General features: G+C 41.3%; 1 protein-coding gene across 12 annotated transcripts in view; it reads right to left on the bottom strand.

Moving 5' to 3' along the window:
* Window positions 1-2250: 2250 nt before the first annotated feature.
* The window catches only part of RPAP2 (RNA polymerase II associated protein 2), a 57419-nt gene continuing 46695 nt past the window's right edge, over window positions 2251-12974 (bottom strand). For 3 of the 12 annotated variants that reach the window (XR_014790478.1, XM_084851906.1, XM_084851910.1), the window contains exons 12-13: window positions 7266-7415; window positions 2251-4406 (exon numbers count right to left, since the gene is read on the bottom strand). Coding sequence is in view for 3 of the 12 variants with exons in the window: in XM_084851906.1 (XP_084708032.1) it covers window positions 4394-4406; window positions 7266-7415 (163 nt within the window). In the remaining 9 variants the exon portion in view is untranslated. Of the gene's footprint in view, window positions 4407-7265; window positions 7416-8025; window positions 8210-12974 lie in introns of those variants that run through there. The other 9 variants (XR_014790477.1, XR_014790479.1, XR_014790482.1 and 6 more) reach the window with 6 other exon arrangements.

Here is a 12974-nt window from a genome sequence, read left to right on the forward strand (position 1 = left end):
TACAGCCTCCTGGACCCAGCCAGACATCCCCTCCTTGTTTGATTTAATAAGCCATGAAGGGCAAGGGTCAAGCACACAAGTGGTCGATTGGACTTGGCCAAGCACCTTGTCCGCATCCTCAGGCCTCAGTAACTGAAACTCATCCAATAAAACTGGGCCAGACGGTGCTGTGAACGCCTCTACCAATGGAACTGCATTAATCGTGGTGTCCAATTCATGACGAATCTGAACGATTTTATCTTCAAAGTGCCGTGCAAACTCATCACAGCGTGCCACCGAGGGTTCCACCATTTGTATGTGGTCGTGCTGGGTTTAAGCGGAGAAAACTACTTCCCACATCAGCTGTGTGCGTATTGGGTTGCTGCTGCAGTCGGATTAATAGAAAAGAGGCTTCTTCCATGGCTGCCTTGAGAAATGCATTGCAGACAGGTTTCAGTAACTTTAGGTTTTCCTGAGACTACTCTGAGTGAATCAATTCAGCTTTCAGTATTGTCAGCAGGCGTCTTTTGTCTGAGAGTTATGCTTCATCTTGGTTCACATAAAGGTTAAGCCTAACCACAGCTGAAGGAAAGTGGAAGAAGAAGAACAGCTCTAAGTAATTGTCCTGTCTTTTTTAAGAGACACTAAGGGCTTAGGGAAATAGAAATCTACATTAAAAAAGCCTCTTATATTCTGTAATCCACAAAATCTAAATGTTATAGTTGGAATAAAGTATATAAAATATACAAATATGTACGTGTCTGACTGCAGTACTTAGTTTGTTTTGTTCTAAATTTGAACTTCTTAAAAAAAACGCTTTGCAGGGTCTGGAGAAAGAACACAAGGGAACAGTAAATATAGATATTGGGTAGTATCCAGTGTTAGTCCTACTTAAAGTAGGCCAATTAAAATGAATGGGACAATAAATGGGACTGAAATGGGTCATGATTAACTTAGGTCCCATTCATTTCAATGGGGCTACTCTAAGTAGAACTAACATTGTATACTACCCATTTGACCACGGATACTGATCCATAAAGAGGGGTAAGACCTTGTGCTGAAAGCAGAGTTGTTTATCAATGACATACCCTCAAGATCCTCTCACCGCAGCAGTTTCTAGTTTCTCATAATAAGGAGGGCCTGAAATGTATTTCTTTTTGTGGTACTAAATTAAAATGAAAGCCATGATTTTCAGGGTTCAATAGGCTGCTATGAGGGAGCATGTTAAGGGTAGAAAAGTCCTGCTCCATTTTCACATAAAACCCTAATTTGTTTTTTTATTATTTATTTATTATTAAATTTATTAATCGCCCATCTGGCTGGTCACCCAGCCACTCTGGGAGATGTACAACAGACAATAAAACAGTTATAACAATAAAATTCTACCATAGAAACATTTTCTAAAATACCCTAACCCACCCCAAATGCCTGCCTGAACAACCACATTTTTAATGCACGACGGAAGCTCATTAAAGAGGGGGCATGACGGAGTTCCCTAAGAAGGGAGTTCCACAGAGTGGAGTGGAATAATCTCCCCGATGAGACCCGCCTAGCATCAACATGGTTATCTTTTTGGTGCCAGATTAAGACCTTTCTCTTTTCTCAGGCATTTGGCAGCATATTATGAGTTTTAATAAGGTCCTGGATTTGTCTTGCGGTTATGGTTGATTGGGCTGCGGTGGCTTAGTGGTTAAGACGCTGAACTGCAGACCAGAAGGTCGGCAGGACAGCAGTTCGAGACCCGAGTGCTGCATGACAGAGTGAGCTCCCGTCTTCAGTCCCAGCTTCTGCCAACCTAGCAGTTCGAAAGCAAGAAATTGCAAGTAGATAAATAGGTACCGCCTCGGCGGGAAAGGTAACAGCGTTCCGTGCACCTCGGTGTTCAGTCATGCCGGCCACATGACCACGGAAGCGTCTTCGGACAGCGCTGGCTCTTCGGCTTAGAAACGGGGATGAGCACCGCACCCTAGAGTCGGACACGACTGGTTGGGGACACCTTTACCTTTTCACCTTTATGGTTGATTGCTCGAAGTTATTTTTAGATATATGTTGTGTGTGTGTGAACTGTCTGCGTATTTTTATGTAAATCGTTTTAAAACTTTGCGTGCTGTATTTTTAATGGTTTTTAATCTCTGTAAACCATCTAGAGAACTTCGGCTATGGGGTGGTATTGAAATATAATCAAGAATAGTAATAGTAGTAGTAATAGTAATAATAATGGGAAGGGGTCATGATCAGCAAGAAAAGGTTTGTTCGGTGTGTGTGTGTTTTAAAGGAGTAATTTATTATTCAGTTACAGCCTGACACATTTAGCCTCTTAGAAGCCATTCTCATTTTAAAAACCAGCTCAAATGTTTTCAGGAGATTAAGTGCTGAAGAGCAAGCCTAAAATAAACCTGTAAAAATCATGCCGCTAAGCTAACAGGAAATGTAAAAATAAAAACCTCTGAAAATGGAAGGGCAAAAACAATACTTGTTGTGTGTCCATAGATCCTACCCAATACACTCAAGCTGCAATCCACTACTCACTTATCAGGGAGTAAGTTCCACTGAACTCAATAGAGCTTACTTCTGAGTAGACTTCATATAAGATTATGGTGTCAGTCTTGGAACTCTGCAGTGGAGCCCCTCTGTGGAGCCCCTAGAAGGAGCAGGTCTGTGGCTTTCATATCAAACTAAACTGCTGAGCAGCTAGCTTAGCTGTAAATGATATAAAGGCAATAAATAACATATTGCTCCAGGACTAGAACCAGTGGGTGGAAGTTGCAGGGAAGCAGATTTTGGGGAAACATCATGAGAAGCATCTTAACAGGACGATCCCTGTTGACAGACTGCTTTGGGACAGACTGCTTTGGGAGGTGATGAGTTCTTCTTTGCTGAATGTATTTAAGCTGAGGCTGGACAGCCATCTGTCAGGGATGCTCTAGTTCAGGGGTGGGCAGAAGGTAGCTTTGGATGTACTGGTAGATCTCTGGATGAGTTGTAGTAGATCAGCAAGAATTTCTGACTCCTAATTGTTTAATAATAGCAACTACATAACCTCCCCCCCACCGCCACTGCTATCTTATACTGATGAAATGAAGAAAGCTTGGGGTAAACAGGAGTACAGCTTCTTGTGCATGTGAAGAGAGTGTGAGCTCTATTCAGCTCTGAGATTCAAAACAAATTCCCTGGCCCAGAATTCTTTAATGCTGAGTGTCTGTCTTTTGCACCAGGCTCTGGTTGGTGGATCTTGGGGTTCTAGTAAAGAATAAAGTAGGTCCCACAAACCTGAAATTAGCCCACCACTGCTCTAGTTACACCCTGCATTGCAGATCCTGCATTAAGCAAGGGGTTGCATCAACATGACCTCCAAATGCCCTTCCAGCCAGTGGAGGTTGGTGGCTCCAATTTCAGTGGGGCTATGAATCCATTCCAGATTTCAGTCAGAACCAGCCAGAACTCTAAAGGAGCTATCCAAGGTCTTGAGCCCTGTCCCCCAAATAGGTTCAGCATCTTGGATAGCTCCTTTACAGTTTTGGCTGGTTTTGGCTGAAACCCAGAATGGAGTCACAGCCCCACCAAAATAGAAGCCACCAGCCTCCACAGCTTCCAGCTCTATGATTTTATGCTACGTGGAACATTATCTTGGAAAGTAGTGTGAATTCTCTGGCTTCTGAAGATGCACATCAAGTACTCGTTCAACATTCTTAAACTAAGGAGAAAAACGTATACAGTGCATTAACAGGAAATTGTCATAAAGCAATGCTGAGTTACATGGGCTATAAAGACCTTCACTAATCAATTTACTGATAAATTCCATAACATACTAGGTCTAAGTATTACGTTATTTTGTAACTCCTGAAATTAGAAGTTAAAATTATGTGTCTTTGATACTTTATTAAGAAAACTGAAAATGCATTTCAAGGTGCTTGTTACTTGAAATATCAAAGTAATTAACTTCATCAAAATTTGCTTCACATTTTCAGAAATGTTTAATGATAACATTTCCTTATGAACTAAACTAAAGGTGTACATATACACACACATGCACGAAACCCCTTTGGTATTCCATTGGCACAATTTGATGAAAACGGTGAAAGAGCTGGAAAGGTATTCAACCATGGTGTCCAAAAATTAGTGTGGCACAGTTATAAGAGACAAAAAATATCAAATATTCTTACTGTATTTTTTAAACAGGTCCTTTAAAAAAATTGTCAAAGAACTTCACTTTGGCTTTAAAAAAAATCAGTGGTGGAGTTTTCAGATTTCTTAGAAAACTTTCACGTCACTTATTCATAGGAACTAGGATTGGTGACAGCACAATGAATTTTTTTTCTTCCTTTACATTGTGTACTGAAATTAACTTGTCTGGGTATTGATAGTGTTCTTTCAATCCTGATCAGATTTCTGGCATCAGGAAAGAAGTGCACGATCATCTTCTTACTCTACAGGTAAAGAAGACACAAACAATATTTCATCAATACCATGAAGGCATTATCATCAAAGCAAACATTTATCAGCTACAGAAGAAAAAAAAAAGTATAGAAGTCTACATATAAAATATAAAAATGAAAAGAGATTGATTGGAAACATACATATGAAACAGATTATAGTGTCTGAAGTTTCTTTCTTACTTAACAAGATGAATGCCATGTAATTCACTGGCATTTGATTTGAATAATGAAATATAAAATTCCCTCTGAATCTGTAATGCATTCTAGGGGACGGGGCCCTTATTGTGTGGAAAGTTCATATTTATGTGGAAACATAAAAATACAGAAATCTTGATTTGTGTCAAAATACTACAAATGCTAGAACTGTCTCCAACAAGGTAATAGAGAATTGTAAAACTAGGAGATCCATCACATAATCCATTCTAGCTCCCTGTTTTGGTTTAGAAAATACAAGCCAGCTGTAGCATTCCAGACAGATCCTTATATACCTTTCAGCTATAGAAGACTGCTGACTTCCTCTGACAATATGGTTTAGAGTTAGCATCTCCACCCCTCAATATTCAAATCTCAAATGGATGTTGCAGTTACTTAGCCTACAATCTCAAACACACTTACTAGGGAGTAAGTGCCACTGAATACAGTGGGGACGTCTGAGTAAACATGCAAAGGATGCACTGTTAACCTTCCTTCAGTAGCAGTGAAAAAAGCTGTTTGCCAAAAAATAAAGCAATTTTTTTGGGCAATCTCTACTACCTCATGGCTTCCTGACAAATCTACTTTTTTGTGGGCTAAATACACACACACACACACACACACACACACACACCGGCCCTATCGATCTTGCTTCATAAGTCTTGGGTTCTGAAACTTTTATCACCTCGTTCCTCTCCTCTGAATCTTCTTTGGCTTGTCCACATCCTTCCTACAATGTGGTAACATGTAACTGAACGTAATACTCTAGCTGAGGCCCAACAAGTGCTGACCAGAGTGATGCTCTCTCTTAAATACAATGCTTGCTAACTTGTTCCAAAGCCCCGCCCGCTCTCTCTCTATATATATTTGATGGCGTTAACAAGCCCTGGGTGAACCTAATCCCACTTAAAACCACATTACCAAACTTAAATCATTTTATTGATGACCCGCGTTTAGCAGACAAATGGAATCATCTTGGTAAACACAGTAATCTTATCTTTCCAGTCCAGTCATTTCCCCATAATTTCCTCCCCCTTCACCCCTCTAATACAACTGCATATTTACACTTTGAACGAAACTGGCTTTTAGAAGCAATTGATCATATTATATTGAAGATGTAGATCACACATCCATATGAAGAAAGAAACTGAAGGGAAAAAAGACAGTATATTCTTTCTTCTCTACCTAGCAAACCAAGAGTACGAATCTTCAGCATCCTGCAGCTAAGGGTGAAACCTGCATATTTGCCATTTGTAGGATTCCAACCCTTGCTCATTGGAAGGACAGATACTGAAGCTGAAGCTCCAATATTTTGGCCACCTAATGCGAAGTGAAAACTCCCTGGAAAAGACCCTGATGCTGGGAAAGACTGAAGGCAAAAGGGGAAGGGGACGGAGGAGGATGAGATGGCTAGATAGCATCACTGATGCAATGAATATGAATTTGAGCACGCTCCGGGAGAGAGCGCAGGACAGGAAGGCCTGGCGTGCTATGGTCCATGGGGTCACGAAGAGTCGGACACGACTGAACGACTGAACAACAACAAAACAAACCCTTCTCTGCAAGCTTATTTTCTAGTACGACCTACAGACATTTCTCCTTAACAGTACTACCTCTCATTCGGGATTTATTTTACTTGTTTCCCTTTGCACTTGTTCTTGCTGGATTGTAGAGCAGGTCCAAATGGTGTCCTCCTGCAACCTCACTTATTCATTATTCACATGCTAACTCGATCTTGATTTCCTGATAGTCTGCATAGCTATTGTAAGATCTATGCATTTATCAGTACTATAAACTAGCCCTCCCCAAGCTGGTGCCCTCCCAACGTTTTGGACTTCAGCTCTCATCAGTCTCTACCAGCATGGCCAATGGGAGTTGTAGTTCAAAACTTCTAGAGGGCACCAGGTTGTGGAAGGCTGCTATAAATTAAACCAGAAACATCAACAACACATGGATGGAAGAGCTACAAAGCCTTTCTCAAAATAACACCTCTTCACCCCTTCCCTAACACTTCTTCCCACATTTCTAGTTGGGAGTTAAGGCTGGACCAAAGCTAAAGAGCCATACAGGGAGGTCCATTCACAGAATGAAATTATGGCAAATGGTTTTTAAAAGAAGTGCTTCCCAACTGCACATCACCTGACAAGTGGTTCCTGACTGTTGGTGGAGGTTTGGAAACAGCCTCTGACACAGCATGAGAAGCTGTAGTTGTGTGTGTGTGTGTGTGTGTTAGTTGGGGAAATGTGGAAGAGTTTCTGCACATCCAAAGGGCACAGGAAGCTCCTGTGTGGAAATTAGATTATTATTTTCAGCCCATTACTTCAATTTCTTCAAATCATGTTGAAATCGAATAGTGTCCCATATCCTCTGCAGTCCCTGCTAGTTTATTTACCATCAGTGAACTGGGCAGGAAATGCTACTCCTTTGTGCAAAGCATTAGAGAAAAAAAATGAGGACTGGATACACTTCTTTCGGGTTTAACAACAATGTCAAAGTTTTCTGACTTTTAGTCAGAAAAACATATACTTTCAAGAATGTTCCTTATGTAGGTTTTTGGCTAAGAAATCTGCAGTCTAGATTGCAATCAGCTCATCGGGGATCTTACAGGAATCAAAGAAAGAAGACAGTCACCAGAAGAGGAGAAAAAAATGAACTGACCCGTAAGGAAGATAATCACTTCTAAACGTTCTTGTTAAACTTTCTAAGTCTTCATGTTTAAAATGTAATTCTTCAAGGAAAGTTGCCAGGAACTGTGTATATCCTTGACTCTGCTGGGAACTTGTGAAGACAGGAATATTTTTTGACAACCTGAAACACAATGTTGAATATTAAAAAATAAGTAATTTTACAATACTGAATAGGATTGGGAGTGAGGAAACATTAGAAATCGGTACAAAGAAATGTCAAATTTTAACCAACAGCTTTGGAGGCAAGATAGTTAAGAAATACTCTTTATGTATGAAATTATTCTTTAGATGTATCGTTTCCATAAGAATTATGGAAAGATTCCAACAATGATTTGAAATAATTAACTGAAATCAGAACAGGCAGCACGTTCTCTTTCAAACAGACTGGGAGAAACAGCAGTAACATCCTACTATGACTTCCAATAGTAATTGAACACCAAATGATCACTTGTCAAATGCGACTGCTACACCAGAAGAAGCACATCCAAAGGTAATTCCAGCTGTACGTCAGTGCCAACACATATAATGCATCATGGCTATTTACTAGGATTTGATATTTAACCTCAAGGCCCCAGTACAGAAAGAATCATGCAACTAGGTGTTGCATACAGCTAGTAAGTCATGGGTAATAGTGTATCAGTTAACACACAAGGATACACATAAGGATGAATGACAAAGCATCTTGTGGCACCTTAAATCTTTGCAACTGTCTTTATTGTGAAACATGTAGGGCAGATACCTACCATCTGCTTGCCTATGTTTCATACACAAGGCATGGGTGTGGTGCTGCACACGAAGTCTGGCTACCTGCATCAAATGCCACCCAACAGATGTGCTGGCGCAGCCCTTTGCACCTGATCCTGCAGAATTACCCAGCAACACACAGCTCTGGGTAGCCAGAAAACTGGGTAATACCTATACAAACAGAAAAATCAGAGGATACAGGACCAGTGAAGAAGAGCAATGGATATGCAGGGCAGAGAACTCAGACAGCATCTTCACCTAGTAATTGAAGTTCTAACCTGCATCTATTTCGTATGCTCTCATTTTAAAAGGAGAATATATAACCTGTTCATATTCTTTATTTATATCCTGCCTAACAACAGCAGAAGCTGCTCGATCTCTTCCCATCCTATGTGTGAAACAAAGGTTTTTATGTGCTGAACCTGCCTTGTGTGCCATGATTTCTACAAAATGCCTGGATGCTTTACCACAAGGGCCTTTCAGATGACTATTTAATTTAACTTTACCTAACTGCCAGTGGGCACATAAAATATGGATACAATAACTCTAGGAAGCTGCAGGTCAATGGGAGCGGGTGAGCAATCAGAGCAGTGCATTTTCTCCGGTGAGCTCCCATTCCTTCAAGAATTCTAAGAAGTAACATAAAAATAAATAAAGATGCACACCGCAAGGGATGGCTTCAAAGCAGCCGTGGCAAGAGAAAAACGGCCGTGCAACTGGGCACGCAGTTCAAGATTTCATTTTATGAAGCTAGGAAAAACGATGACAAATATGCTGGTATTTTAAAAGGACCAGACCCACAGCTGCTTTCTCCACTGACTGCAGAGCATTAGTGCATGGAAATTTTAAAAGGTGCCTGACAGGGCAATTCTAAACCTTCATCCTTAATGGCCAGAGTGGGTTAGGATCTAAAGATGGGGGCCCTCCACCGGCCTCTGGTTGTGGAGAGCTCTGCTGGTGGGGACCACTGTGCCTGGGCAGAAAGGAAGAAAGGAATTGCCGGTGGCTCTCCCACTGACAGTAACCCCCAAATCCACTGGATCCAAAGCCACTCTGGAAAACAGACTGATTCAAGCCCCTCACTTATGCCAACCTGGAGCTGGCACAGGAACTTCCCTCCTGTTGTGAGAATATTAAAATATCTACTCAGACAGGGGTGGGTGGGGGGTGGAGACAGGGAGACTGCCTCCCCCCCTTCCACCAGGGCTGGCATGAGCTGGCAGGGCTTTGGATGGAGGGGGGGTGATTGCTCCTCCACTACCCCCACTTAGAATTGATCTGTAACTCAGAAGGTAAAAAGTGATTAAAAAGAAGAGCGGGGGAGAGAATCAGGTCTATCATGTGTATATGAACAGACAGAGAATTGTTGATTTGGCAGTTGATTAATGTTTTTATCTCAGTTGCACCTAAACTGTAGGCAATTTTTTAAAAATTGTCTCAGTTATAGGAGCAACATTATCCCATGAGATCAATGGCAGACACAACATTTTGCAAACACAGCTATTTTCACCTTTATGGACTAAGCAACCTAGAATCATAGAATAGTAGGGATGGAAGGGGCCTACAAGGCCATCGAGTCCAACCCCCTGCTCATTGCAGAAACCTTTGAAAGCTTTTGCCCATACTCAGTTGCTTTTTGATTCAGCCACGTTTGCTTTCAGCAGTAGGCTCTGGCCATATCGGGAGAGACAATGACACCATAGGGAAGTGGTTTTCAAACTGTGTTTTCAGGGAACCTGGCGGTCCTTCAGAAGCTTAGCAGGGATTTCTCAACCAGAAGAGCAGCAACAGTGGACAAAAGTACTTTTAAGAATTACCCCAGGTTCCAAGCCCCGCTGACCTACACAACTCACTGAAAGATCTTGGGCCAGTCATCTCCTCTCAGCCTAACCTACCTCACAGGGTTGTTGTGAGGATAAAAGGGGAAAGGAGAACCATGTTTGTAGCCTTGAGCTCTTTGGAGGAAAAGTGCCATATTTATGAAATAAAACCAATGAACAAACGGCTTGATCACCTCTCCTGATTTCCCCCTGTAATACAAAGGAGGGCTGGGAATTTTTATTTATTTCTGGCCCAATAGCCAGAGCTCTCTGGGCAGTTCACAAAAAAGTGTTCTAGTGCACACTTTCAGTTCACTTCAGGCACTCTGGCAGTCCATGTCAAGTGTCCAGCCTCTTTTGTGATCAATCAGAGAAGGCGAAGTGCAAAACAATTGCTTTCATTATACAATGTACAGTCAGGCCAGCAGTGTCTCACATTACAACTGTAATCCACAAACAGCAGCAAAGTACTAAGTCTCTAGACAGCTTTGCATACTACAGGACCACCTAGGCAACAAGCAACACCCTTTGGTTAATGCACTATGTTAGATAGTTGCAAGGAAAACTAGCGCCAGCTGTCTCTTTGAGAAGCTGAGTAGCTGGCTAAGCCCCTCCCTTAGGGCGGATCTTTCCAGAGGGACCTTCCCTGCATGGCTAACTTCTTGGAATGCTTCACCTCTTGCCTACCCTGATGTCTCACCCTGTGATCACATGTATCTAACTCTTCCTCTTCCAGCTCTGGCATCCCTATGGGAGAAGAGGTCCCTGGCTGGCTACTTTCCAACTGATTAGCTTGCACTGCACAGCCTCCATTCTGGGACTGGTGGTCTCCTGCAACTTTGGCACTTCAACAAACTCTTCCGCCTCCTCCCCCTCTGACTCTGAATCAGTTCCCACATCTTTCTGGGATGCCTTTGCAGAGCTGCTGGGCCCAATCCCTATGGCCCAACAGCAGGAACTGACTGGGCACCCCAATAACGCTACCCAGAACCCTCTATAACGTGCAGGTGTTCCTCTGCAGCCTACTCAATGTAGGTTTGTCAACCATTGCAATAGGACAATGTTAATAGGACAACGACCCAATTGGCTTTAAGAAACTCTGACAATTGCCTCTCCTCCCTTGCAGTAGTCAAACTTCCCTGGTTATTTAAAGTAGTATGGCAATATTTCAAAGTTTGCCTAAAAGAGGCCACTTAATCAGGCAAGCCTAGTTCCAGGTTTGCATTATAGAACAAAAATGTAGATTACGGATAGAAAAGCAGTTCATCCTTAACATCAGGGATGGGGAACTTGTAGCCCTTCAGATGTTGGTAGACTACAACTCTCCTTACCATTAGCCATGTTGACTGGGGCTGATGGGACTGGGGGTCAACATCGCCAGGAAGGCCACAGATTCCCCACCCCTGCTCCAAATCCTTCCATTCAGCATATGGTAAATAGGTCTTCATAAAATTAAAAAAGAGAGTCTAAAGAACACCAGATAATAAATCCCTATTAAGCAGGCTACTCCACATATGCTAGACAAGAAAAGCCTGAGTGAAAATTCATGTTACGACAAGCAACAGTACTGAGCTATTCTTAAACTATTAAAACGACATCTGCTTAACATGAAAAACTTCTAGAATATTTCCCCACCACCACCTTTCCTTACTGAAATGAAGAAATGATAAATCCCTAGCTTTTTATAAAATTGTTTACTGTAAGAACAATTTGACAGTGCAGTAATAATGTGCACTCAAGTACTCTAGTATTAGAATATTTTCATTATTTTTACTGAAAGAAAATCTTGCCAGCCTTCTGCACCTGAGCCATTTCCCCTAACATTAATCCACTAGTTTTTGTCAAAGTATCTGTGCAGTGTAAGGGCACATATATAGCAGCAGACAGAACGCACATCTTGAACTCAATCCACATATTATACTGCTACTGGATTTTATCATGGTTTAATAAAAGTAATAAAAGGGCACAATTCTAGCTATGTCTACTGAGGTCCCATGTCTACCGAAGTCTGATTGATTTCAATGGAGCTTACTCTCAGGTAATATATATAGACCTGCAGCCTTACCGTGCAATCCTGTGCTATTTACTTGGAAGTAAGTCCCACTGTGTTCAATGGGACTTACTTCCTAGTAATAACATTTAGGATTGCACCCTTAGCATGTCAGATAGGGCTGGAATGGCAGCAAACACCGCAAGGAGCTTTGGGACAGGTGATGGCTGCTGGAACGTGGGTTGGCCTGTATCACCACTGGATGGACCACTAGGCACTAGCCAAAATCAGAAGATCATCCCTCATGCAATTAGAAGAATCACATGAAGGGGAAAGTGGGGAGAAGCCCAGTGGCCCCACTGTTGCATCCTTGTTGCTGGTTCCTTCTCTACACATTGAAGAGATTACTTTGGCAGCAGGAAGTCTTCTTTATTTGTATAAGGCTCCCTGCGTGATTTAGAAACTTGATTTTCCCAATTGCACAGGGATCCCACAAGAGTAGAGCTGGCTCCCTATATATATTCATTTAATCTCTTTCATCTTTCTTTTCTTGCTTTTCTTTATATTTTTTATTTCAAAATAGATATGGTATATAAATTTGTTTGAGGGTGATTGTGCACATGCATTTATATATAACATATATTATTGATTGTTGAAGGTTTAAGTTTTATTATTATATAACACTATATTTCTTTTAATTATTATTATCATCATTATTAATATAGGCTACTGGGAAGGAACTGTAGACCTGTTTCTTTGATATAAGATTGATTATACGATATTGAAATGTAAGGTTGTTTATTAAATTGTAAGATTGTTAGGGTTATATATATAGAATGGCATCAGAGGCTGGCGGATATTGGAGTTTAAACTTAATTCTTTAAGGGGGAGAGAGGGAGGGAAGGGGAAAGAATCTTCTTTTTTCTTTACTTCCTTTCCTTTTTTCCCCCTCTTTCCTTCTCTTTTTGTTATTGTGGTATCCTCATTAGAATATTGTATTGTCGGGAAATTGTAGTATTGATCAGGTTGTTGGTAATTTTGGTATTATTTCATTTATAAAGATAAAATAAAAATATATTATTTTTAAAAAGAGTAGAGCTGGCTCCCCACTGCAGACATTCGCACA

Source organism: Heloderma suspectum, chromosome 4, assembly GCF_057233095.1.
Source record: "Heloderma suspectum isolate Gila_16-S chromosome 4, 16-S_ref, whole genome shotgun sequence".
Lineage (NCBI taxonomy): Eukaryota > Metazoa > Chordata > Lepidosauria > Squamata > Helodermatidae > Heloderma > Heloderma suspectum.